Below are 27,861 nucleotides of genomic sequence, written 5' to 3'. Positions count from 1 at the left end.
CTGAAAGTACCATGTTCATCTGCACAAACAATAGTACGCAAGTATAAACACCATGGGACGACGCAGCCGTCATACCGCTCAGGAAGGAGACGTGTTCTGTCCCCTAGAGATGAACGTACTTTGGTGCGAAAAGTGCAAATCAATCCCAGAATAACAGCAAAGGACCTTGTGAAGATGCTGGAGGAAACAGGTACAAAAGTATCTATATCCACAGTAATACAAGTCCTATATCGACATAACCTGAAAGGCCGCTCAGCAAGGAAGAAGCCACTGCTCCAAAACCCACCATTAAAAAAAGCCAGACTATGGTTTGCAACTGCACATGGGGACAAAGACCATACTTTTTGGAGAAATGTCCTCTGGTCTAATGAAACAAAAATAGAACCTTTTGGCCGTAATGACCATTATGTTGGAGGAAAAAGGGGGAGGCTTGCAAGCTGAAGAACACCATCCCAACCATGAAGCACAGGGGTGGCAGCATCATTTTGTGGGGGTACTTTGCTGCAGGAGAGACTGGTGCACTTCACAAAATAGATGGCATCATGAGAGTGGAAAATGATTGTGGAAGGCTACCCGAAATGTTTGACCCAAGTTAAACAATTTAAAAGGCAATGCTACCAACTACCAATTGAGTATATGTAAACTTCTGACCCACTGGGAATGTGATGAAAGAAATAAAAGCTGAAATCACTCTATTCTGACATTTCACATTCTTAAAATAAAGTGGTGATCCTAACTGACCTAAGACAGGGAATTTTTACTAGGATTAAATGTCAGGAATTGTGAAAAACTGAGTTTAAATGTATTTGGCTAAGGTGTATGTAAACTTCTGAGTGTTACCCTATGCATCGCTCCCTGCCCTCAAGTTCAAAAAAGTGGGCCACTTTAAACAAAAAATATTTATTGTAATTACACATCAAGCAAAAAAAAAAAAAAAAGTGGCCTACTTTTTAAAAAGTATACAAAAAGTGTTGTTTTTTTGTTAGGGGAGGTTTCATACAAAGTTAATTTCTCTGATGACAGCAGGGCTTGTTGTTCATGTTAGAGTCATTAACAGTAAACCCCATTTAATAGATTAAAATAGGGTGAATCAGTGGAAAAATTTTTATTTTACAGAGTACTGACCAGAATAATCAGAGTTCACACAAATAACAACAAAGCAGACATTCACCTCAACGGTTGACGAGGCAGGGTGGATAATATTTTGCAACAATGTGCCTCCTCCAGTATTTCTGCCTGCCAACATGCTTGACAAATGATACTAACATTGACCTCAATCTCCACGGGACCAACTCATACTTTTCCCCCCATAATAAACCCATGAGTTTCATGAGACTTCAACCTTGTATGATCGACAACCATACAAATCAAAACCAGTCCTTGATGAATATCCACTGTTTAGGTGGCTACTGTTTCTTGGCCTTTTTCTGTTTCTTCTCTGCCTTGCTGGTGTCTTCGTGAGCCTTTCTCTTGGCAGCCAGTTTGTTTGCCTGTGAGGGGAAATCAGATTGAGTTAATGAACAGTGGAGTGACTTAAGAATTCATGGGTGTTCAACCAAAGTCACATGCTCTTTAAGGGATTTGATAGATTGTAAATTACTGTTTTATATTACTTTTAGAGTTTTATAGCATTATATATTTTTAGTATGAATAGATTGTTTTTATATCTTAAGAGATTAAAAGTACTGTTGGGAAATGTTCCATCAATTATTTTGGGGCACTGAGCAAATTTCAGGTCTGCTGAGCGCAAACTTGAACATTGTGAAATCTTCCGGCGCACGTTTACTCTGAACAGAGGTAGGGCTGGGCGATATGGACCAAAAGTCATATCCCGATATATTTAGGCTGAATATCGATATAAGATATATATCCCAATATTTTTTCCGCAAAGTGAGAACAAATGTTCAGTCAAAGTCAAAGCCAGATATGACATGTCTCAAGTAGTTTTATTGAAACCGGCTAATTCAGTGAACAGTTGAAAAATCAAATGAATAAATAATAAACAGGGCTCTTCACCTGGTTCAGATTAAATGCTCAGCTGTTCAAATAACAATAACATGTAAACATAAACACTGTAGAACAACAGGAGGACCTTTTTTGAAATCAAAGCTCCATAAGGTGCACATTTAAATAAAATAAAATCTTAAACAAAAATAGCCTATAAAATAAAATAGGCCTATCTTTTTCTGAAATAAATATTATATTTATGAGAAAAGTCAACTTTTTTTTAGTTTGACAACTTTAAATGGCTTATTAAAATCAAATTGCAGATTTCTTCTCCTTTCTAACAAATCCACAGATGCAAATAACGAACATTACAAAATAATAAAATATGACAAACCCTAGTAAGGGCAGCAATTATATACAAATAAAGAACAAAATAAAGTGCTCAGTTTGAGAAAATGTTTTTTAAACATCAACCTGAGATTACCATTTGCTTTTTGTTAACTCAATTTCTTATCTGAACAGCCTGAACCAGTTGCACAAGAAACAGACTATCAACTCAATAAACATTTTCCCCCTCTTTTTTTACTTTGATAAACAGTAATGCTGTCTTGAGGTAGACATTAGGCACACTGCGGGAAAATGAAGTTTGCAGTGAGCTTTGTTTCGGGGCTGGAGCTTTTTCGGGTTGTCGACGGCTTGTAGCTGGGGCTTCTGCAGCGCGCAGTTTCACACACTCTTCGTATTGCAGTTTGTGCCACTGTTTTAGGTGGTGAAAAAGATTTGTTGTGCTTCCACCCCTGGCTGTAACTTTTTTTATGGCACTGCCTACATATAACGTGATTTTGTTGCTCATCTGATACTTTGAATCCGAACCATCTCCAAATTACTGAGCCAATGCCTTTTCTTTTACTAACCAATTCCTCGTCAAAACGCTCCGCAGACGCTGTTGCTTCCTCCATGTTTGTTGAAGTGTCTGTTCCTGCCCCTCCCCCCTCTGTGCATGAAAGAGGAGGGGCGGGGCGCGGGGAGCAGCGCAGAGAGCTCCGGGTCTGCAGCTTGCTTGGAGCAAGGATCAAAGCGCAAATTTGAACTATATCGATATATGCGAAATGGTCTAATTTCATATCACATTTAAAATATATCGATATATTTTTTTATATCGATATATCGCCCAGCCCTAAACAGAGGCAGTGCCCGCTTTAAGTTACAGTTAAGTGGTCAAGTAGGCTACTGTGGCTATTTGATCATAAAGTTGAAACAATGGACAAAATAGCTGTTCTATCATGCAGCCTACAGTAGCAGCCAATGTGTGGTGTTCAATGTAGGCCTACAGTCCATGAGCCTTTTGGAAAAAAACATGCAGGGCTTGACAACCTGTTAATCCAGTTGTTCTTCAGACAAGGTGACTGAAAATGCTGTTGTGTTGTTTGATGCAACAAACCACTTTACAAAATAAACCCCATAATTATTCCCATACCATTATTACTGAGAATCAGACAAATTAAGCTAACCTCTGCCTAAGAGTATTGAAGCCGGTCTCAAAATACAACACTGCCCCCCTTTGAGGAAAAAAAAAGCAATTAATTTGACTCAGATGGCTAGAAATGCACACGTTTTGTGCTCTTGTAGGAAGGAACCACCCCCCCATCGTTGACTACAAATTATCTATAACTGGGCTAATAACTCACTAACTAGCAAAGCATATGAACAATCGTGCACACGTGGCTACATGTAGCTCTCGCTTTGTTCTCAAAACAAACGCATCTACTCACGACTGCTCATGCTATAAACACAGTCCAGTTCAAAGTAAATGGCACAGATCCATATATGGCAATGGCTATTTGCATATGGTCCTACTGCAGCTCTGATTGATTATGGCGCACCGGTTTGTGTAGAGTACGGGTCGGAGTCATGCCTGTCAATGCAATAGAATCCTACTCCAATACGCTCTGCCTACAAGAAAATCTCTCGCAGTTAGTTTTGCATACTAAGTCTTGCATAGTTCATTTTGTTTCGGTAGGTTACATTGAAAGTGGCTAATATTGCATTGATTCTAGCACAATTCCCACAGTAGAGCGAAACGTTGATAGTGTTAGCTATCCTTTCTAGAAAATTCTAGAAAGTTGAGTTAAGTTCAATCTTGTGCTTCTCTGCACGGGCTGATATTTCTTCTGCATGGCCGTCTGAGAGGTTCAAACTGTGTGTATGAGAAGACTTATGGACTGTAGGGATGTGTACTCCCAATAACACAAGGCCTCTCCTTGCTGATAAGGCCTGTGACATGAACAGAGGAGCACAGAGAAATCCTGGGTGATAGAAAAGTACATCTTTGTGGAATGGGTGAGAGCTAAGGGTATAAGTGGACACGGCACTGTATTGAATGTGTGTATTCAGCTGTTACAGCTTCGTTGAGTAAACATCTCAATCGTCACTTGGAGTTTTGGCTCTTTTGCTTGATAAATATGCAACTCGATCGGTTAGCTGTGCATGCTACACAGAAGCAGCACAGCTGGTAGGAGAAACCACTTGAGTTGCACAAATGGAATATAATGTTGCGGATAAAGTTTGTAATTACACAATTTCATGTGTCTAATATCAAAAGACCTGCATCACTGTACTGAGAGTGTTGCCATTTCTAAAAAGGACAGTTTTTTCCCCCGTAGCCCCCAAACTGCAGAACAAGCAACTAGGAAGTCTATTGTGGGTGGGGTAAGTTTCTCAAAACAAGGTGAAATCGCTAAACTAGCATGACTACCACAGCATTCTGCAGCGATACGCCATACCATCTGGTTTGGGCTTAGTGGGACTATCATTTGTTTTTCAACAGGATAATGACCCAACACACCTCCAGGCTGTGTAAGGGCAATTTGACCAAGATGGAGAGTGATGGAGTGCTGCATCAGATGACCTGGCCTCCACAATTACCCGACCTTAACCAAATCGAGATGATTTGGGATGAGTTGGACTGCAGAGTGAAGGAAAAGCAGCTAACAAGTGCTCAGCACATGTTGGAACTCCTTCAAGACCGTTGGAAAAGCATTCCAGGTGAAGCTGGTTGAAAGAATGCCAAGAGTGTGCAAAGCTGTCATCAAGGCAAAGGGTAGACACTTTGAAGAATCTCAAATAAAATATATTTTGATTTGTGTAACATTGTCTACTACATGATTCCAAGTGTTAGTTCATAGTTTTGATGTATTCACTATTATTCTACAATGTAGGAAATAGTCCAAATAAAGAAAAATCCTTGAATGAGTAGGTGTCCAAACTTTTGACTGGTACTCTACATAAAATAAAAGAAAAAGAGGGATTTGGTAAAAAAATAAAAGAAATTGATTAATTCTATTAGAAGGGGCTATCGTTGTAGTGTGCAAGCTTTCCAGGGCACGGCAATTCAAACCCTGTTATACATTCCTACAGCTCAATAGGTAAATACTAGAGGTCGGCCGATTATGCTTTTTCAATGCCGATTATTGGAGGGCCAAAAAAAGCTGATATTTATATATCAAATATAAAATGACAATTACAACAATACTGAATGAACACTTATTTTAACTTAATATAATACATAAATGAAATCTATTTAGTCTCAAATAATGAAACATGCTCAATTTGGTTTAAATAATGCAAAAACACAGTGTTGGAGAAGTAAAAGCACAATATGTGCCATGTAAAAAAGCTAACGTTTAAGTTCCTTGCTCAGAACATATGAAAGCTGGTGGTTCAATATTCCCAGTTAAGAAGTTTTAGGTTGTAGTTATAGGAATTATGACGCGACGACTATTTATTTATCTTTATACCATTTGTATTTAATATACCTTTGACTATTGGATGTTCTTATAGGCACTTTAGTATTGCCAGCCTAATCTCAGGACTTGATAGGCTTGAAGTCATAAACAGCATTGTGAAGCAAGCATTACCAAGAGCTGCTGGCAAATGCAGTAAAGTTTGAATGAACGCTTACGAGCCTGCTGCCGCCTACCACCGCTCAGTTAGACTGCTCTATCAAATCATAGACTTATTTATAATAAGCACAGAAATACGAGCCGTTGGTAATTCATATGGTCAAATCCGTAAACTATCATTTCGAAAACAAAACGTTTATTCTTTCAGTGAAATACGGAACCTTCCCGTATTTTATCTAACGGGTGGCATCCCTAATTCTAAATATTGCTGTTACATTGCACAACCTTCAATGTTATGTCATAATTATGGAAAATTTGTTTGCAACGAGCCAGGCAGCCCAAACTGTTGCATGTACCCTGATTCTGCATGCAATGAACGCAAGAGAAGTGACACAATTTCCCTAGTTAATATTGCCTGCTAACATTAATTTATTTTAACTAAATATGCATGTTTCAAAAAATATACTTCTGTGTATTGACTTTAAGAAAGGCATTGATGTTTATGGTTAGGTATACTCGTGCAACGATTGTGCTTTTTTCACAAATGCGCTTTTGTTAAATCATCCCACGTTTGGCGAAGTAGGCTGTGATTCGATGATAAATTAATAGGCACCGCATTGATTATATGCAACACAGGACAAGCTAGTTAACCTAGTAATATCGTCAACCATGTGTAGTTAACTAGTGATTATGTGAAGATTGATTGTTTTTATAAGATAAGTTTAATGCTAGCTAGCAATTTACCTTGGCTCCTTGCTGCACTCACGTAACAGGTGTTCAGCCTGCGATGCGGTTTCCTCGTGGAATGCAATGTAATAGGCATCCAAAAATGCACAGTACCAATTGTTATGAAAACTTGAACTCGGCCATGCCGATTAATCGGTTGACCTCTAGTGGGTACTAGACACAGAGAGCAGCCTGCTGGAAAGTACACTGCCAGTTTTCCCAAAATGCCCAATGGGGTCTGATTCTCTACCTCCCAGTTGAGGCTGGCTCATAATGGTTGGAATGTAGTCCATGGAATGGCATCAACCACATGGAAACCACGTTTGATGCGTTTGATACCGTTCCATTGACTCCATTCCAGACATTATTATGAACCGTCCTCCCCTCAGCAGCCTCCACTGATACCTCCATGTATATTAACATGGCTGTGAGACTGGCTGTTCCCAAGGCGACAGTACTGATGGGTCCGACACAGTTACATGTCGTGCCTATCTATTCATCTACACCCACGTACAGACTGGAGATGGAACGCAGCGAGGGAGGCTTGTGAGTTGCAATGTCAGTTAGGCAGGTGTGGAGTGGAGGGGACTCACCTCTCGGGTCGTCCTCTTCTTGCCAAACATGATTTTGTCGTACAGGTACTTCTCCTTTTTCTTCATCATCATGATTGCCAGACGCTTCTCCTCTGCCTTCTCCTCCTGCTCCAGTCGAACCTTGTTCCCCACGGAACCAGTTTCCCAGGGTTTCACTTTGCCGGGGGTCACCTTCACCGCCAAAGTCTGCTGGGACAGGAAAGGAGAGATACATCTTAGAGTGTCCCCAAAATGGCACCCTATTCCCTATAGTGCACTATGCCTAATGATAACGATGTTCTTTTATGTTGGATGAAACAGGCCATTGAGATGGTAAATCGTGTAGATACTGCTAGGATTCTCTCACCTTGCCCTGGGATCGCTGATCCTCCATCTTTTTCAGATTCTTCTTCTCAGTCAAATCTTCATCGTCCACCTCATCGTTGTCCTCTTCATCATCTTCTTCTTCATCTTCCTCCTCCTCCTCCTCTTGTACTGAGTATCAAAAAAATAAATGGTTGAATATTTGAGTTATACACAACATTCATCATGCAGGCCCAACAGAAACATGTGAACATTCATCATGCAGGCCCAACAGAAACATGTGAACATTCATCATGCAGGCCCAACAGAAACATGTGAACATTCATCATGCAGGCCCAACAGAAACATGTGAAGCCATGGAGAAGCTCAGCTCTTACCGTGCTTCTCGCCACGCTGCAGGGCCATGAGCTTCAGCTTCTCCGGGGGCACATAGTCACCGTCCTTCTCCTCCACAAAGGGTGACAAGTGGGGCGGCAGCATCACCCCCAGGAAGTAGTCCTCCACGGGCAGGCGCATCTTGGCGTTGACCGAGTCAAACACCCACTGGGGCTGGATGTAGTACCTGGAACAGAACACGACCACCAGACACCAGTTACACACCAGCCGGTTTCCTTTACGGACAAGGTTTCTACAGAGACACATATCAAACTTGGTTTTCTTTCAGATACTTTTCTGGAGTACCAAATGGGTGGGGTTTGCACCTTTGGGACTATACCAGGTTGCATCCATTGGGATATTTATGCCCAGTCAGTCGAGTCAACCCACCTTTGAATGTAACATTTCAAAGTTCCATAAAGATTTGAGACCATTTACACATTAGCAAGTTGTGGATGTGTTGTATGTACATCACTACAGTCGAATGTAATCACAATAGCCAAACGAATAAATGTGGGCAGGAGTTAGCAGGCCCATAATAGAGGCATTATGTACCCTGTGTACAGCTAAGCTCTATGAAGCGACATAAAGGAAGAGGACATGGTCTGTCACGCGTGACTCTGACCCCCCCCCCTCCGCCCACACCCTCGATAACAGGGGTCTTTGAGTGACCAGAGCAGGAAGAGCCCTCTCAAAGGGGGCATTGTGGGGATGAGCTGAACCCATCTCTGTGGGGGGGGGGCTGAAGGAGAATGAAAATGCAAACAGAAAGCCTCTGGTCCCTTGAGTCTGTAAGTAGCCTTGGAAAATAGCTTGGCTGAAAATACATTTGGTGATTTGAAAGAGAGGGGTTGGGTTGTATTAGAGCTGGCGTTATGTGCAGGCCTTAGGGGGCCGTCCTACCGCACCTCCTTGCCTGTCCAAATAAAATATTGGCTGAGATACGAGCCGACAAAGACGCATCAATCTCAGTTAAAGCATCCGAGCGAGCGAGCGAAATCAAGATATTTTCTACCGTTTAAATTTGTCGGCTTTAGGCCTATGTATTTTACCTAGTTGACGATGGAAGATAGGCCTACTGCTGCATCCGAGTTCTACACTCTCATTTCTGGATCACAGTGTATCAATGTCCATACGGCAGAGGTTAGTGCTCTCGCCATAGTTGAATCTTAACTTTTAGATGTTTATCATTTTACTTCAGATTTTTATGATTAACCACGTGGCAGATTATTTTCAGAAATGAAAACGTTATTATTGAAATGAAACTGTTCCACGAAATACGCATAAGAAAATGTATCAACTGGCACGCAGATCGGTAGAAATAGTAGGATAAATTGTAAACTCCCCAAAACTTGAAACTCACAAGCTGCCTATGGTCTTCACTATTACATCCATGAAAGAAAAAAAAAATTCTACGCACAAGCGCGTGCACACATATCAAAATGCCCATCCAACTGATTAGTTCTGGCGCTGGATCTGGGTTGTATCCAGTTTTATTTCTCCTAAAGATCATTCCAAGATTTTTTAGGAATTGCAAGACATTTGCAACGGCTGTAACGACTGCAAATAGTGGTAGATCCATCAGGCCTGTTCACCTGTTGATGTACTGCTTGTCTATGTCGGGCCTGTCCACAATCTGATGGGTAATGGTTTCATCAGTCACGTCGTAAGTACCACCGATGCAGAGGGACTTGTCCCATGACACCTCGGCACCGAAACACCTGTCAGACAGAGAGAGATGGAGATCAATAAAAGTAAACAATGGATCACTTCACTCTGCATCAAAGCTCTTCTTTGAGGTGCGGTGTAGCATGGAACCAGTTCCTAAAACCTTCAGCTTGCGTTTGGCCTGCTTTTACTTGACAAGGTGCCATAACATTATTGAGCAGCCCAGACTGGCTGGGGTGTGTGCAATGATTTATAGATGCACACTAGATGACTGATAGGGCGCACTGTGTTGAAGCCACTGTGCGTTCATCTTGGCACTCCCCCATCATTGTAAACTATTTATTTTAAGCTATAGAAATGCATTTATTAAAGTCTACATTCGTTTTTGCAACATTTATTCTATTAGACATCTTAATGCATACTTATACATTATAGTACGTGAGCTAAACATTAAAATATATAACATTTCCTTAAAGTATACTTTTTTGATATTAACAATGTTACTGTCCCACTACAACAACAACAAAAATAATAATTGAAGTACTGTAGAATTCCACTCATTTCTTTGGAGGACTGCTCCTACTGGGGTGTGCCAATATGGCCGACCGGTGGCTTCAAAGCCTCTCGATGGCCAATACATAGCATCACCAATCCAGGATTTATAGACATCATTGGGTGTGTGTGGTGGTGGGCTGGTTCTCACCTCAGGATAAAAGCCAGTGACTCTCTGGGAACTTCCCTGTTCAGGAAGAACTTGAGCCCCTCGAAAAGCCTATTGTGGGCCTCCTGCTCTTTCTGCTCCTTCTCTCTGGCCTGCATGTTCTCTAGGTCCTCCTGAAGAGACAATGGGGGGGGGAGATGGGGAAAGCTTTTAGAAGGGCACACAGGCAGTTGGTGGGATGGGATTGGTTTCTTCATGTTGCTTACAAAAACCTCATCCCTTGAAAACATAGGTGTGCTCCCCAGTCTTAAGCGTGCTTCAGTTTGCCTCGAGGAAAAATGTGTGCAAAAACACCCGAAAAAACCTTTGTGGAAGAATATATGCAAACTGTTCCGAACTGTTTTGGATGGTGACCGAAATCAGCTTGAGGGCACCCGGCCAAAAGGAGTCGTTAGAGCTTAAAAATGGGACAAGAAAATCTCAGCCGGCCAAACCCTCCCCTAACCTGGACGACGCTTGGCCAATTGTGCTCCACCTCATGGATCTCCCGGTCATGGCCTGCTGTGACACAGCCTGGGATCGAACCTGGGGCTGTAGTGACACCTCAAGCACTGCGATGCAGTGCCTTAGACCGCTGCGCCACTCAGGAGGCCCAGACAGCTCTTTTCATTGTGTGGTCTACAACATATTTTATTTTGATTTGAAATCAGCTAAAGGCAAAGCAGGTTGATGATCCAAATGGTGCAAGCACCATATCACACAAAATATACACGGACAATAGCCCAAAATAAATAGCCTCTTATCAGGTTTAACCTGTCCTATCTGAAAGGACACCGATAGCAGGCAAGGCTGTACACTAGGGCTGGGCGAAATGGCAAATATATTGTGATAATTATCATTATCGAATTAAAAAATATTAATTTTCACAATTTTAATCAAATAATGTTTAACAGGTGCATATCTGCTTTAGACTCAAGAATGCCTGAACAAGCCAAAGGCTTTAATGTTTCTTATTTATTGTCAGAAGAACTCAAATAACATTAACTCTTTTTTTTTAAAGCTGTAAACCCTTACAAGTCATGAACAAGCAGTAAAAATAAATAAATAGTGTACGTCAATATGCATTAGAACTGTTAGCCTAATGGCACATCACAGTTTATGTTGGGGTCGTTAAGCCTAATGGCACATCACAGCTTATGTTGGGGTCGTTAAGCCTAATGGCACATCACAGCTTATGTTGGGGTCGTTGAGCCTAATGGCACATCACAGCTTATGTTGGGGTCGTTAAGCCTAATGGCACATCACAGTTGAAGCTGGGGTAGTTGAGCCTAATGGCACATCACAGTTGAAGCTGGGAGAGTTGTTGACTTACAAGTTACAAGCAAGAAAGACAGTCTGTCTACGGTCTCTGGCTTTAAAGCTGCCCTATGGCAGGTCACTATGATGCCACCTGTGCTAAAAAGGTAGCGCAGGTAGCGCTTGCCAGATGGCTGACTGTCGGGAAGTTTTTTTGGGGGTTGGATCTTCCGCCAGTCCAGTGGATTGGTTTCACTGTCAGCATCAGGAGACTGAAGGTAGCAACTGAGTTCCTTTTCGATGAGATGGATTTCATTAAGACCTGGTGATAGAGCATGGCTTTTTGAAAAAAACTGCCCAGTAACTTTCTCTTTTCAGCTGTGGTGAAGCAGTAGCAATGTCCCCCTGTGCTGGGCTTGGGTTTCATGTACCTCATTGACCATCTCTGAGACATCTCTTGCTTTTATGTGGCCCACCTTCTCTTTGATGTAATGTGTTTTAAACCGAGGGTCGACCAATGAGGTTATGTCTAGGAAGTCATCTGTGGCTAGGTCAACATATTTCTTATTCAGATAGTCCATGACTATCTTTTTGATGGTTTGGGTGAGCTGTTTCACCATCATTAGGTTTCATGACCTCTATTGAACAGGTGTAGTACTGACTTCAGGTAAGACACACTGACATAAGACTCACCAGAGCATCTGAATTCTAGGAGTTGGGTCAATGTCTGGTTGATGGACTCAAGAACATCTATATCTGTATAGGTGGGAGCTAAGTGGTGACCGGTCTTGTCTCTGGACAAGACCTGTGAAATGCCTTTCTCCTGCTCCAGTACTCTGTGCACCATGTTTTGACGTGATCCCCACCTGGTAGGCGACTCGGTCACCAACTTGTGCTGGGGTTGGTTGTGTTCTTTTTGAGCAACTGCCAGGTTTCTTCTTTTTCCACAAATAGGAAAAGGCACCTACCACTTTCTTGCACACTCCAATTGCTCGATCCACCTGTTTGTCTCTACCCACTCGCTCTAAGAGAAATCAAGAGATTTTAATAAAATGTTAAAATCACAATAATCCCTTTAGTTATGTACAAATGTAATATTTAACTTAATCAGTTGATGTTTTTTTTTTTTTTTAATAAAATAAAAATCACATTTAGTTGTTTCCTCTAACCAATCACTTCAATATACACAACTGACAAGGTTACTTACTATTGGCCAAGTGCAGACGACGTCCAAAACATTGCAGTCGGGTCCATTTGTTGATTTGAGTGGCCTTCACCACGTTTGCGCCACTATGCATTGCAATGCAGACTTGTCGGTCTTGACTGAGTCCCCAGGAGGTGAGAGCGTCAATGAGCCCCTTTGCTATAGCTTCACCCGTGTGATTGTCGGGAAAGTATGATGTTTGAAGGCATTTATTTACAAGATTCCACTCTATCAGTATAGTGAATAGTGAGGCTAATATAAGGCTCTGACGTGCGACTAGACCACAGATCGGCAGTAGTAGCAAAATACGTCAAATCTGTCTGGAGCTGTTCCTCAACTTTTCCCTACACTCAGCGTAATGTTAAGGCAGTGCGGTGTGAGAGAAATGTTTGCGGCCAGGGAGCACGTACCTGGGGTTAATAGTTGATAAGCCTCTTGAAACCTTCCTTTTCGACTGTACTAATTGGTAGCATGTCCTTAGCAATGCATAATAGCATTTGTGATTGTCTTTGTGTCTTTTCGATGTTTGCTCGTAGGGCATAAACGCTGTCAGTGTTTACTGCTTCGGGCGAACATGCCTAGATCGGCGTTTAGCAATACCGTGGCGCAAACTCAAACTTCCTGCATGTTCCAAAGAGTGATTTTGCTTCAGATGGTGAAAACGTTGTCGTATTACCAGATTTGATAGCCACCCGTCTATGGCACAATTTGCACCGAACATTGCTCTGCTCTTTGTCCGAATACAAAAAGCCAAACCACTACAAAATAAATGAAATAATTGAACACTTTTTATCAATAATTTCTTAGTTGGAAGCTGCTCCTTCTCCATGGCTATCACTGCCACTGTTTCGGCCTACATCACTCATTTTGAGGTTAATAGTGGCTCCTCCATCACTCGAGGTGCCAAGTGGTTTTTAGTGGGCGTATACCTCTCCACGTGCATATTGTCACTTCTCCGCATTGTTAAGTTCATGTTTTAAGTATCCCTATATTTCAGTTATTACAGGGCTATCACTCAGTCAAGAGTGCGCCTGCGCAGGAAATTAGTTCGTGGATGGACCTAGCCGTGAGTGTAATGGCTACCTTGTAGTGTGTTCATACAGTATAGTAAACTTTGTTAAACTGGAACCTTGTCGTTGTGTCATTTCGAGTTAACATTGGTAGCAGAGGATGGTTAATAACTACAATGTGCCACCTCACTTCGACGAGGTCGTACGAAAGTTGGAAAAATGAACTTGGAATCTGGACACGGGTTACTAATCTGGACGCGAAAAAGCAAGCACTTGCGGTGGTATTATCGCTCGAAGGAAGAGCGAGAGATACAGCACTGGAAATATCCGTTGAGGATTTGAACGATGATGATGGTATGGGAACTTTGATCAGAGCACTGGATTCTGTATTTCTTAAAGAAGAGAAAGACCGTGCCTACGAGGCATATTCAAACTGACAGTGTTTCGAGAGATATTTCGGTTGCAATGACGGACTACATCATTGATTTCGAACAAAGGTACAATAGGATGCGCAAGTACGACATGGTTCTCCCGGATGCAGTGTTAGCTTCCAAGTTTCTAGATACTGCCTGTCTAGATGGTAGGGAGAAATAGTTGGCTTTGACTGCTTGTACTGTACTGACTTTTGCATCAATGAAGTCGGCACTAAAAATAATTTTTGGTGAAAAGACGTCTGTCGCGCCGTTAACAGATGGAATGCAAGTGAGTGACGGAGCATATTACACTGAGCAGCAGAGAAAAGGCGCCAAAAAGTCACGTTCTCAAGACAACCTGAAGGGGCGCCATTTCCCGGAACAAATCCACTGGACAAATATGGAAGGAGATCAAAATGTGCTGTTTGTCAAAGCACTTGCCATTGGGTTAAAGACTGTCCTCATAAAAATGAACAAGTTAAACTAACAGAAGAAAATGTAAACACAGATATAGAGCAGTGTAACATTACACTGTTTTCAAATGAATCTGCTTCTGATACTGAGATTTTTATAGTTGAATCCTTAGGATCTGCTGTGATTGATACTGCATGTACACGCACAGTGTGTGGTGCAAAATGGCTTGATAGCTATGTCAGTGAAATAAATATGAAAGAAGTACAAAATATGATTGACACACCAAGCAACAGAGCTTTCAAATTTGGAGATGGGAGAATTGTCCATTCTACCAAGAGAGTTAAGATACCAGCAAAAATTGGTCAGACTAAGTGTCACATTGAAACAGAGGTGGTCCCTGCAGATATCCCTTTACTATTAAGCAAAGCTTCCCTCAAGAAGGCAGGGGCTGTACTAGACATAAAACATGACAAGGCAGTGATGTTTAAACAACCAGTGACTCTTGAACTTACTACCTCAGGCCACTATTGTGTAAACATTTTAGACAAAGACATCACACAGAGTCCATGCAAAAATGAGATTCGGACGGACACAGAGCACATGGAGATTCTGACAAGTCACAGAGAACATGAACACAAAATAAAAATACAAAGTGTTGTTAAAGCTTCAAACAGTTTGGACATGCTACAGTTGACAGACTTCAGAAGTTACTCAGCAGTTCAGGGAATAATGATGATGAGAGTATTTCCATTCTACAGCAGATAGTTAACAATTGTGAGACATGTTAAAAATACAGTAAACCTAAGCCCAAACCAGCTGTTGGTTTGCCACTAGCTTCCAAGTACAATGAAACAGTGGCTGTAGATCTACATGAGTTAGCAACAAGTGTGTGGTACCTTCACATAATCGACCACTTCACACGCTTCAGCGCTGGAAGCATTGTGAATACAAAGAAACCCAGTGACATCGTCAGGCACTTCATTCATTCCTGGGTAAGTGTGCATGTCCCGCCCCAGAAATTGTACAGTGACAATGGAGGAGAATTCAATAATAATGAAATAAGAGAAATGGCAGAGAACTTCAACATGGAAGTAAAGACAACTGCTGCATACAGTCCATGGAGCAATGGACTTCTGGAGAGACACAATCAAACACTCACAGAGATCATGCTGAAAGTGAAGCAAGACAATGGATGTGACGAACACAGCCCTAGATTGGGCTTTGATGGCAAAAAACTCAATGCACAATGTTCATGGTTACAGCCCATACCAACTAGTGTTCGGGCAGAACCCTAATCTTCCCTCTGTACTGGTTGACAAGCCACCAGCACTAGAAGGGGCCAGTGTGAGTGCATGGGTGGGACAGCACCTGTCAGCACTACATGCAGCGAGAAAAGCATTCACTGAAGCAGAGTGCTCAGAAAGAATTCGCAGGGCTCTGCGTAAACAGCTACGACCCACCGATGAGAAGTACGAAACTGGAGACAAAGTGTACTACAAACGAGTTGACTGTTAAGAGTGGAAGGGACCGGGAGTAGTCATTGGCCAAGATGGTGTGGTGATATTTGTGAGGCACGGAGGCATCATTGTCAGGGTGCATCACTCAAGATTGCGGAAAGTAAATAATCAACAAGATAGAGGGGCTGTTGCTGAGAATCATCCTAATGAAAAGGAGACAGTAACAGACACAAACCTACCAGATGTCATATCCAATGATATGGACACTGAAACTGACACAGGAAATGGATCAGAGACCTTCAACCATGCCACAGATAATACTGTTGAGCGTTCAAATGAGGAAAACATTCAACAACAGCCACATGTGTTAAGAGAACATGGTTGTTCCAATCTGAAAACTGGACAAACTGTTAAATACATGGACAGAGAACGTGGTATTCCACATACAGCAACCGTCATTGGACGAGCAGGAAAAGCCAAAGGAAAACACCAGAACTGGTACAACTTGCAGTACTCTGAACCAGTTACACTTTCTGGTACAACAGGGTCAGCTGACCTGTTACTTGTAGATAATCTCAGAATTGAACCAATGGAAAATCGAAAAAAACAGAATGACATTCAAAATGATGATGTACTTCAATCAAAGGACGTGTCATTTGACTCAGCTAAGCTAGATGAGCTCAGTAATTGGAGGAAAATGGAGTGTTTGAGGAAGTTACAGACATTGGCCAAAAATGTGTCTCAACAAGGTGGGTGTGTACCCTTAAAGAGTCCTTAACTGGAATAGTGCCTAAAGCACGTCTAGTGGCTAGAGGTTTTGAGGAGCTGGCTGCTAAACAACTCCCAAAAGACTCACCGACATGCGCCTCAGAGTCACTCAGATTGCTGATGTCAGTGATCTGCCAGAAACAATGGAAACTTAATTCCATAGACATCAAATCTGCATTTTTGCAGGGAACAGGCTGTCAAGGGACATTCACATCCGACCTCCGCCTGAAGCTAAATGCGAAGGAACACTGTGGAAACTAAAGAAGTGTGTGTATGGACTGGCAGATGCATCACTCTACTGGTACAACAAAGTCAAGGCAACAATGCTGAGTACAGGTGGAAAACTGTCACAAGTGGATCCTGCAGTCTTCTATTGGCTTGATCAAGACTGCAGTGTGACTGGAGTACTTGCCTGTCATGTTGATGACTTTATCTGGGGTGGCTCACAGACCTTTGCTACAACTGTGATTCCACACCTCAAATCTGTTTTCCAGGTCGGCCGTGAGGAGCATGATAATTTTTGTTATGTTGGCATAGAGTTTATTACAGTTGATGGGACAATACTGATGCAACAGGAGAGCTATATCAAGAATCTTCAACCCATTCACATGGATTCTTCAAGAGCCGTACAAAGGAATTCCCCTCTATGTGGAATTGAAGCTGATCAATTGAGGTCAAAGATAGGACAAATTGTATGGGTTGCTAGACAGAGTAGACCTGATTTAATGTTTGATGGTTGCAACTTGGCATCTAACACAAAACACGCCACTGTACAAACCATTCATGAGGCAAACAAAGTTGTTCGTAAACTGAAATCACAACAAGTGACTTTAAAGTTTCAGCATGTTGGAAAAGATGACTCTTTGAAACTAGTTGTCTTCAGTGATGCTTCGCTAGGGAACCTTACAGATGGAGGCACACAAGGTGGACATCTAATCGTGTTAATGGGTGAAGGAGGAATATTCTCACCTATCTGTTGGCAGTCAAAAAGGATCAGAAGGGTTGTCCGAAGCACACTTGCTGGAGAAACACTTGCTCTTGCGGATGGAATTGACAATGCGATCTTTCTTGCAACTCTGTTCTCAGAGCTTACCACTGGTGAGACAAAACGGCACATTCTACCTGTAGTTTGTGTCACTGACAACTACTCATTAGTTGATGCTTTGAAGTCAACCAAGTCTGTCACAGAGAAAAGACTTCGTCTTGAGATTAGCAGCATCAAGGAACTTATTCAAGCACAGAGAATCCAGCGGATTCTGTGGTCGACCACAAAGGAACAGCTTGCTGACTGTCTGACTGAAAAAGGAGCATCCGGTCTTGTGCTCCTACAGGCTCTCCTCCTACAGGCTCTCCTCCTACAGGCTCTCCTCCTACAGGCTCTCCTCCTACAGGCTCTCCTCCTACAGGCTCTCCTCCTACAGGCTCTCCTCCTACAGGCTCTCAGTAATGGAAAGTGGCAGCTTGAGTAATACAAATAAAAACTGTCACACAACCCATTTGTAATGGGGAACTTAAATAATACTTGGACATTTAATTATGTTGTTGATGTTTAATTTGTCTTTAAAGAAAAGGGGGAGATTGTTAAGTTCATGTTTTAAGTATCCCTATATTTCTGTTATTACGGGGCTATCACTCAGTCAAGGGTGCGCCTGCGCAGGAAATTAGTTTGTGGATGGACCTAGCCGTGAGTGTAATGGCTACCTTGTAGTGTGTTCATACAGTATAGTAAACTTTGTTAAACTGGAACCTTGTCGTTGTGTCATTTCGAGTTAACACGCATGTCCTGCTGCGTCAGAGGTGAAATGGACTGCTGTACCTAATTATTCTACATCGACATTATCGGAAATTAATCTAAATATTTTTATATCGTTAGAGGGAAGTAATTACCTCGATAATTATTGATATATCGCCAGCCCTACAGTACACCCTCATCTTGAGAAACCAAATCTGTCTAACAGGAGCTCAAACAGGTAGACCTACATAATACAAGCACTTGGCCCCCAGGACCATACAATTATCCAATTGGCAATTACAAAACTGGTTCTACAACGCAATTTCCACATTGGAGAACGTAGGTGATGAGCAGCGGTTATGGTGGGTCTTCGCCACAGTAATAATTAATTTTAACAACAAATGCAAGCTTCGTTAGTAAGTTATCAATGTCAAGCAATTGTTACATACCAAAAGACCAGTAGGCCTATGCTAGTAATTGTTGCCCCAATGCTTGTGAGCTAGCAAAGTAACAGTTAAGGTTGGTGATCAACATTATTTGGAGCCCCACACACACACACACACACACACGGTAAGCCTCTCTCACCTACAATTTGACGTTTGCGCTGCACCCGATCCTATAGCTATACAGCAAATCAATCTGCTCACTAGCACACCCGACCTGTGTTGATTGACAGTTTGCTGGTCCAGAGTACCAAGTGTGTGTTTCACTAGCCAATCTGTTATTTTGCAAAGGCGATGCTGCAGCTGTCTCTTGCTGAGGGTAGCGTAATCCATGAAGACCCACAAAACGAGTGACAAAAGATTAAACCCTGGCCAGATCATTTCAAGTGATCAGACATATCAAGTCGATTCTCAAGTCAAAGTTGTGACTCAAATCAGACTTGAGTCCAAGTCATGTGACTCGAGTCCACAACTCGATCTTCCCACAACTGTCCCAGTCGGTTTGGAAAAGGCTATTTCTTTCTCGAGAAGCTGACCAACATAATAGGTCAACTTTTCAACAATGGGGAATAGTTGACTGACATAGGCCATTGATTTTGCTGTTCATTACTCATCTTGTTGGCTAAGGAAAATTAAATGTGGACAGTTATTTTAACGTTTTCACAGTGCACATCAGAAGTTGGTAAGAAGGACCACACACACACACACATCGTTACATCCTCAACTTGTATGCTCTGTTAATATGAATAACCATAATCTAAATGAGACTGTCATTCTGAGCACCGTGGGTGGACACCCTAATCAGGTTACTCACCCAATGCACATGGGTCTGGCAGACTTCTCAAATGTCCGGTAAATTAAAAATGTTGCCGGTCAAATGTCTGGTGACACATTTCGAATGGAAACCCTGGTTCACAGGTAGCCATTGTTATGTAAATGAAACTGAAAAGCACCCAGGGCCTTGGCTTGTCTCCAAAGAAATTGCACCATAATAAGATGAATCCTTGGTGGAGATTTTCCTTTATTTTTCATTTAGCTCTTCAGCAATCATTTAAATGCCTAGTACACAATTTATTGGGAGGAATGAGCCCTTCTCTGTAGACCGAACATTCATTTATAACGACATTAACATCAAATAGAGGATTACTTTTGTATCATAACTATCCATTTAAGATGAGTGGAGGCTACAAATAGTTCCTCCACCCACATCATGAAGATTTGGGAAAGAAAGTGATTTCTAAATGGAAACAATGAAATGTGACTGTGGGAGACATTGGTTCCAACACACCCCTGGACCACCTGGTAGCCAGTTTACTCAGTGTGTCACCTTACCCCGTCAGCAGGGAACTGGTCCAGCTGGTTCTCCTCCTCCTCCGCGGTGGCAACCACCCGCGCCAGGCTGGCACTCAGGGCAGACAGTTTCTGTAGAGAGCATGAAACCCACCGGTTCAGTTTTCTACACACACCGCTTCAAAACTACACATCTCTACTGACAGAGTACCATCAAGGTAGGGCAGGTAGCCCACAACAATGAAGAGAGGGCTGGCTGTCCCTCATCAAGCAAATATAACTTCTATCCATTTATTTGTATCAATACACAAGTGATGAAAGGCCCACCTCCAAGTAGCTCTCAGAGTCCATGGCGTAGTCCTCCTCGTGTTCTGCCTTCAGCTCCGACTCAGCTTTGCTGTCCAGCTGAAGGGAGGGTTGTAGTTAGCAACAGCTCAGACATACAGAGATCATTGGCCTGCTAATTGTGTATTACTAGACTATATACAGTTGAAGTCAGACGTTTACATACACCTTAGCCAAATACATTTAAACTCAGGTTGTCACAATTCCTGATATTTAATCCTAGTAAAAATGCCTGTCTTAGGTCAGTTAGGATCAACACTTTATTTAAAGAATGTGAAATGTCAGAATAATAGTAGAGAATGATTTATTTAAGCTTTAATTTCTTTCATCACATTCCCAGTGGGTCAGAAGTTTACATACATTAAATTAGTAATTGGTAGCATTGCCTTTAAATTGTTTAACTTGGGTCAAATGAGTCGGGTAGCCTTCCACAAGCTTCCCACAATAAGTTGGGTGAATTTTGGCCCATTCCTCCTGACAGAGCTGGTGTAACTGAGTCAGGTTTGTAGGCCTCCTTGCTTGCACACGCTTTTTCTGTTCTGCCCACAAATGTTCTATAGGATTGAGGTCAGGGCTTTGTGATGGCCACTCCAATACCTTGACTTTGTTGTCCTTAAGCCATTTTGCCACAACTTCGGAAGTATGCTTGGGGTCATTGTCCATTTGGAAGACCCATTTGCGACCAAGCTTTAACTTCCTGACTGATGTCTTGAGATTTTGCGTCTATATATACACATTTAATTTCCCTTACTCATCATGCCATCTATTTTGTGAAGTGCACCAGTCCCTCCTACAGCAAAGCAACCCCACAACATGATGCTGCCACCACCGTGCTTTACGGTTGGGATGGTGTTCTTCGGCTTGCAAGAAACCCCCTTTTTCCTCCAAACATAACGATAGTCATTATGGCCAAACAGTTCTATTTTTGTTTCATCAGACAAGAGGACATTTCTCCAAAAAGTATGATAATTGTCCCTATGTGCAGTTGCAAACTGTAGTCTGGCTTTTTAATGGCGGTTTTGGAGCAGTAGCTTCTTCCTTGCCGAGCGGCCTTTCAGGTTATGTCGATATAGGACTCGTTTTACTGTGGATATAGATACTTTTGTACCAGTTTCCTCCAGCATCTTCACAAGGTCCTTTGCTGTTATTCTGGGATTGAATTGCACTTTTCGCACCAAAGTACGTTCATCTCTAGGAGACAGAACGCGTCTCCTTCCTGAGCGGTATGACAGCTGTGTGGTCCCATGGTGTTTATACTTGCATACTATTGTTTGTACAGATGAACGTGGCACCTTCAGGTGGTTGGAAATTGCTCGCAAGGATGAACCAGACTTGTGGAGGTCTACAATTGTTTTTCCTAAGGTCTTGGCTGATTTCTTTTGATTTTCCCATGATGTCAAGCAAAGTGGCACGGAGTTTGAAGGTAGGCCTTGAAATACATCCACAGGTACACCTCCAATTGACTCAAATGATGTCAATTAAGTTATCAGATGCTTCTAAAGCCTTGACATCATTATCTGGAATTTTCCAAGCTGTTTAAAGGCACAGTCAACTTAGTGCATGTAAACTTCTGACCCACTGGAATTGTGACAGTGAATTCTAGGTCTGTAAACAATTGTTGGAAAATTTACTTGTGTCATGCAAAGTAGATGTCCTAACCGACTTGCCAAAACTATAGTTTGTTAAAAAGAAATTTGTGGAGTGGTTGAAAAACTAGTTTTAATGACTCCAACCTAAGTGTTTGTAAACTTCCGACTTCAACTGTACGTTCATCAACAGAAGGAACATGGTGATAAAAAAAAGCAGTGCTTATGATGTGCGATGGCTGAAGTGGTTCTCCGGGATTGTATTTATTAGTGCACACTGTAGCAAAACGTTTTGCAACAGGATAACAAAAACAAGCATTTGTCATTGGACAGGTTAAGGTAGCCACTCCTTGTTTCAGTCTGTTTTCTTCCCTTGGTGCCTAATGAACACAACCCAGGTTTAGGCCAGGTGTTGGGTTACCTTTGGTGGGTAGACCAGGTTAAGTGTCTGGTAGAGGCGGAAGTTGATGAAGCCAAAGAGGGTGGTGTACATCTCTGTGAAGGTAGCCATTACTCTATAGTCCACATCTGTTGGGTGCTGGGGGACAAAGGACAGACAGATTATTATTAGTCTGAAAGCTTGTATTGTAGAGTCAATGTTGATGCCCCATCAACCGGATGTCAAGCTACTCTAATTTAAACAATTAACAGCATCAACGTAAAGTATTTAACCCCCTAAGGTCGATGTCTGCGCCCCGTGGAAATATAATTAGCATAATAATAACAACAAAAACACCCATAAAAATCTCAGTTTAAGCTAGAAATATTTTTTATCACAAAATCATATGTAACGTTCAAACGGTTTGGCCTATAAACTATTTTGACTCCGCTATGGAAGAGGACTCTCACGAACACAATGGGGTTCTCCGTTTTGTGGTGTTCTCCCAGAAGACTTGGGACTCGTCTGAAGTTGGTACAGCTGATCTGCAAACGTCGGTGTATTGCACAATACTTCCCCAACTCAGGAGCTCATGCTTTCTGAGGATGTAACAGTGATGTCTATTCTATCAAGCACTTTGAGAGCCTATTGTACACACACACTGAATGGGTTTTACTGTTGTACAGTAAGCTTGGGCCCAGCTAGTCAAGCAGGATGTTAAGAGAGGAAGTATCATAGCATTACTGTACAGTTCTGCTACCTTTGTAGTCAAACTATTTCGTATGGATCAGAAATTATCTAGGTTGAATTTGGTTATGAGTTACTTTCTTCACCAGCTTTTTGAAAGAGAGGTTGGAATCAAAGTATAATGCCAATGGTACTTAAAAATCAGATACAACCGTTCTAGCATATTTATGTTAGGGAACGCCAACTCTATGAAGTGCGCATGTGCAACAACAAAATTTGCCCTTGCACTCAAACAAAATGTCTTGAAACTTTGGCAAAAGGTAGTCTACAAAACTAAGTCCACGCTGTAACAGATTCTAGTTTTTGGAACAGAAAACTGTATTGAAATCAAATGTTTCATCGATGAGAAAATTCCCAGAATGTTGGCCAACATCCATCTGGCTCCATCTTCTCCCACTGGGCTTCCTCTCATCACCATATTTGGTGGTGAGTGGAAATGCCAACCGGATGCTTCAGATTTATACATCCAGTGAAACATCTGGCTCAATGTTTCATCTGTGGTTTTGGCTTTCATGGTGACATCACAATGCTGTAAATTGGTTAATAAACCAATAATAAAGAGCGTTCTAAACCGCTCTGCCAATAACAGCTAGTTTTGCCCTCACTCACAGTCCTAACCAAATTCTTGCTTGTGAAATAGTATTTTGCTAAAAACATATTTTGCCCAATTAAAAGGAAATCTATAACAGTAAAGTACTTAAATTGTTACCCAGAAATGATTTGACATAAAAACAGCTGCATTGGGTCGATTCTGGATCCTGTACTTTTTACCTTAACAATATCGACTTCTGTAAAAAAACGAACCAGCACTTGTATGCCGAAGATACTGTTGTGTATGCTATTTCCACCGCAGTTGACCAGGCTCTCTGATCTGCAGTCTGCCTTCATTGTATTACAGAAAAACTTTGACCTGAAATAAGTATTGAATGCAGGTAAAACTAAGTACATGTTGTTCTCTTGAGCACATCAAAATAAACCGGTGATTGAAAAAAATATGCACTTTGGATGGTGTCCATATTGATCGTGTCCCTGCTTACAGATATCTGGGCATCTGGATAGATGAAAAGCTGTCTTTCAAAAAGCATTTGATGAGTTCGATAAGCGGAGAATAAAAATGGGCTTCTATAGAAATAGATCTTGCCTCTAAACGGCAGAAAACAGATTCAGTCACGTTCCTATCGGTCCTAGACTATGGCAACATCTATATGAATGCAACTGCCACTTCATTAAAGCCGTTAGATGCAGTTTATCATAGCACACTGAGCTTAATTATGGTGACAATTTTAGTACTCATCACTGCATTCTCTACCAGAAAGTTGGTTGGCCATCTGATGTCATGCAGGTTGATTCATTGCTATGTTTTCATTTATAAAGCCCCTTTACAAAAATATCCCACTGTACCTAACATCATTACTAAACTTTAGACGTATGAGTTACCACACCCGTTCTCAGGGATGGTTAACTCTGGAAATTCCTTTGGTCTCTATGGAGTTTGGTAAATCAGCTTTTAGTTCTTGCAACTTATTTGTGGAACAATCTTCAAAATGTGATGTTCTGATGCCTCTAGGGCAATTCAGAAAGCTGATTGAGGGCCTTATGAATGTGTGTTGTAGGACCATGTTGTTTCCGCTTGCATTTTGTATTTATATTGACGTGTGTATTTTCGTTAAGTCAGGCCTCATCTACGAAAGAGACATTGGTCTCAGTATGACTCCCTGATAAAAAAAAATAGTGAAATAAAACAAATGAGGCCTTTAACAGTGACTGATTACATTTGAAATGGCTCTTTGAGCTGCTGTGATGTCACTCAGCACTTACATCATGGGCAAACTGGTAGGGCACAAGCCAGGTTATAAGCTGTCCAAGAACCTCTGCCTGATAGTAAATCCCCTTGATGGAGATGAAAACCTGCCAGGGAAAGCAAAACAATGTCAAGGGTGCTGCGGACTACCAGTTATTCTCTTGCCAAATAGCATGCATCTCATTCAGACATATCCAATGTGGACTAGTAACCACAACAAAAATCTGCTGCTAAGTATTCAGTACCGGGCAAAAGTTTAGACACACCAACTCATTGAAAGGTTTCTCTTTATGTTTACCATTTTCTACATTGTAAAATAATAGGGAAGACATCAAAACTATGAAATAACACATGGAATCACCAAAAAAAAGTGTTAAAGCTGTCATCAAGGGAAATTGTGGCAACATTGAAAAATCTCAAATACTGTTTTGGTTACTACATGATTCCATATGGGTTATTTCATAGTTTTGATGTCTTCACTATTATTCTACAATGTAGAAAATAGTAAAAATAAATAAAAACCCTGGAATGAGTAGGTGTGTCCAAACTTTTGACTGGTACTGTACGTGTATATAAAGTTAAATTGACAATTCAATTTCAGATGCTATTGTACCTGTAACAGTCCGTATCAGTACTTAATAAATCATGCCTGCACTTTGTCTATCCACAACATGGAGATTTTCATTGAGGACCAACTCTTTATGTTAGTGAGGACATGTCTGTACTCTTGTCCTTCCTACCTTCCGGAGAGAGCGGGATGTGACTACGTAGTTCATCCACTCCACGGTGAGACGTCGGCATAGCGTGATGGTCTGGACGTGGCACTTTCCCGTGCGGGCAAAGGTGGAGAACAGGAAGCACATGGAGAGGGCGTCGTCTATGTCACGGAGGGCATCGATGAATGTGGGGTACCTGGCACACAAATAGAGCCAACACAACGCTCAGATATAAACACATGAAGGACATCCTTTACAAATGTTATACTGACATGAACCATAAACAGGGCACAACCCACAGAGATCCTATTAGATTATTATTTTCTACAGGTAATTTATATGCTCAATACTGCCATCTGCGGTTTGCAGTTGGTGCTGGAGTGGATTGAGACCTCACCTCTCTTTGATGATGTGGTCCAGTTTGTAGCCAGGCTTGTTATCTCGCAGTCTCTCCACCCCTGTCCATTCTGCCTTTCCATAGGCCTTCCTTAGTTTACGCACAAACACCTACCAGAGGGGGAACAAGTGGTTGACTGAAAAATGTAAACTGTAAAAACGCACAAAATGTAACAATATCTGTTTCTCGGTGAAAACAATAGTCTAAAACATTACCTTGTACTCTCTAAATTTCCTAACGATGGGCTCGTGCAGGAGGAAGCGGATGTCTTTTAGCAGATAGAATGTGCGGGGAGCTGTGGAACCTTTGTTCACCTTCTTCTTGTGCTTGGGTTCATGAGGGTAGATGCCCTTCAGAATGCACAGGCGTCTGTGTGGAACAGTGGATGAACATGCAGACTGAATTTTGCATTGCAGAAACTGACACCAGAGGCAACCATGCTATTATATCCACAGCCAGAACACAGGGCCTTATTCAATAGGCACCAGAGGGAAGAAAACAGACTGAAACAGGAAGCAACAACACTAATAAATACAACCCAGGTTGTGGTGGGTCAGTAGTACTTAGTACCTGAAATCTGCCAGGCTCAGCTGCAGCTTCTTGCGGGCTTTGTTCCTTGTGATATAGTTGGTGGCAGAACCCCTCTCATACTGAAACAAGACACATAGGTTTACAGTTACTCACAAAACATTTAGACAGTCACAGACATGTGTGTGAGGTATTGGAAGAAAGTATTATTAGAAAACGTGTAACTAGACTTAAGAGTAAAAAGCTTGATGCTGACAATGTTCTGCAAAACAATTTAGTACTCTTTACTGCTTTTTTTATGCACTAGACAGGTGAATATGTAACAGCTTGGCTAACGTTAACTAGCTAGCTGGGTTGAAAACAACATGCATCAAAGGCAAAAGACTCCAAGACTAGACGGACATTGAAATACAATAGGTGAGTAAGTTAGCTAGCTAACGTTACATAAAAGTGTCTAACACTAGCTAGCGATATGCTATAGCTGACTAGATAGTAATAGCTAGCTAGCTAAACCATTTCGGCCTAAACTCATAATTCCGTGCTCAGAGAAACAGCCTGATCGAGCTTGCTAACTTCAGTACGTAGCTAACCAAATGGTTGGATAATTAATCTAAGAAACAGTGACATCCTTACCTTCTTTTTCTGTAGACCCCCCATTTACAAAATATCTGTTCGTGTTATTCTGTAAATTACTTAGATTTGTAGGTATACTTCTGTAGACAATCATGTAAACACAAGCGTCAACAAAAAAACACCGTGGCTGTTGCACGTGTTGTGTGACAAGTATATCTTCTGACATGCGCAGAATGAGCTCCCAGGACCCCGACATGTCAAGCAGTCATTTTTAGGCCTGAATATTATTATAATTTTTTCATGTAAACCAGTCAATATTTAAACACCGTATATCTATTAATGAGCAGCTAGTTTAATTTCTGAAGGATTAATTCATAATTCATTCAAACACACACGCACGCACAGATGCACTCAAGCACACACACATTGTTTTGCAATGTTTTGCATTGTTTGTATAAAGGGAAATGATTTTGTTCTTTTGTATCAATTTTATTTGCCTTGTATTTTTTAGTGATTGATGTGCTCTTTTTATTTGTGTTTATTTTTGTTCATTGATTAGCTTTGCTATTCTACATTATTATATGCAC

General features: G+C 41.6%; 2 protein-coding genes across 3 annotated transcripts; one reads left to right on the top strand and one right to left on the bottom strand.

Annotated features, from left to right (window-relative positions):
• Positions 1-1,090: 1,090 nt before the first annotated feature.
• On the bottom strand, positions 1,091-27,512 carry LOC106585655 (pescadillo homolog). 2 transcript variants are annotated; one of them, XM_045706676.1, is made up of 15 exons: positions 27,335-27,512; positions 26,744-26,823; positions 26,389-26,542; positions 26,174-26,283; positions 25,801-25,972; positions 25,078-25,167; positions 22,555-22,671; positions 20,530-20,607; positions 20,245-20,334; positions 10,218-10,348; positions 9,442-9,567; positions 7,849-8,033; positions 7,515-7,642; positions 7,169-7,357; positions 1,091-1,490 (listed from the first exon to the last, which is right to left on the bottom strand). In XM_045706676.1, exons 1-15 carry the CDS (start codon positions 27,356-27,358, stop codon positions 1,407-1,409), a joined length of 1,758 nt encoding a protein of 585 aa, XP_045562632.1. In that variant the 5' UTR covers positions 27,359-27,512; the 3' UTR covers positions 1,091-1,406. The 2 variants fall into 2 exon arrangements, with proteins under 2 accessions (XP_045562632.1, XP_045562633.1); XM_045706677.1 differs by having other exon boundaries at positions 7,169-7,354.
• Positions 13,660-18,483, top strand: LOC106585657 (uncharacterized). Its single transcript, XM_014172092.2, has 2 exons — positions 13,660-18,068; positions 18,174-18,483. The coding sequence occupies exons 1-2, from the start codon at positions 17,061-17,063 to the stop codon at positions 18,204-18,206; spliced, it is 1,041 nt and encodes a 346-aa protein (XP_014027567.1). The 5' UTR covers positions 13,660-17,060; the 3' UTR covers positions 18,207-18,483.
• Positions 27,513-27,861: the final 349 nt, after the last annotated feature.

Source organism: Salmo salar, chromosome ssa24 (genome assembly GCF_905237065.1).
Source record: "Salmo salar chromosome ssa24, Ssal_v3.1, whole genome shotgun sequence".
Classification (NCBI taxonomy): Eukaryota; Metazoa; Chordata; class Actinopteri; order Salmoniformes; family Salmonidae; genus Salmo; species Salmo salar.
This window is presented reverse-complemented; position numbering and strand designations above follow the sequence as displayed.

Excerpts from the sequence above, each read along its gene's own strand:
- LOC106585657 (XM_014172092.2), top strand. The coding sequence starts at position 17,061 with ATGCTGAGTACAGGTGGAAAACTGTCACAAGTGGATCCTGCAGTCTTC. Across the intron at positions 18,069-18,173 it reads CCGGTCTTGTGCTCCTACAG|GCTCTCAGTAATGGAAAGTG; the intron begins GCTCTCCTCCTA and ends CTCCTCCTACAG.
- LOC106585655 (XM_045706676.1), bottom strand. The coding sequence starts at position 27,358 with ATGGGGGGTCTACAGAAAAAGAAG. Across the intron at positions 7,643-7,848 it reads GCAGCGTGGCGAGAAGCACG|TACAAGAGGAGGAGGAGGAG; the intron begins GTAAGAGCTGAG and ends TTTGATACTCAG. Across the intron at positions 1,491-7,168 it reads AGAAGAGGACGACCCGAGAG|GCAAACAAACTGGCTGCCAA; the intron begins GTGAGTCCCCTC and ends TTCCCCTCACAG.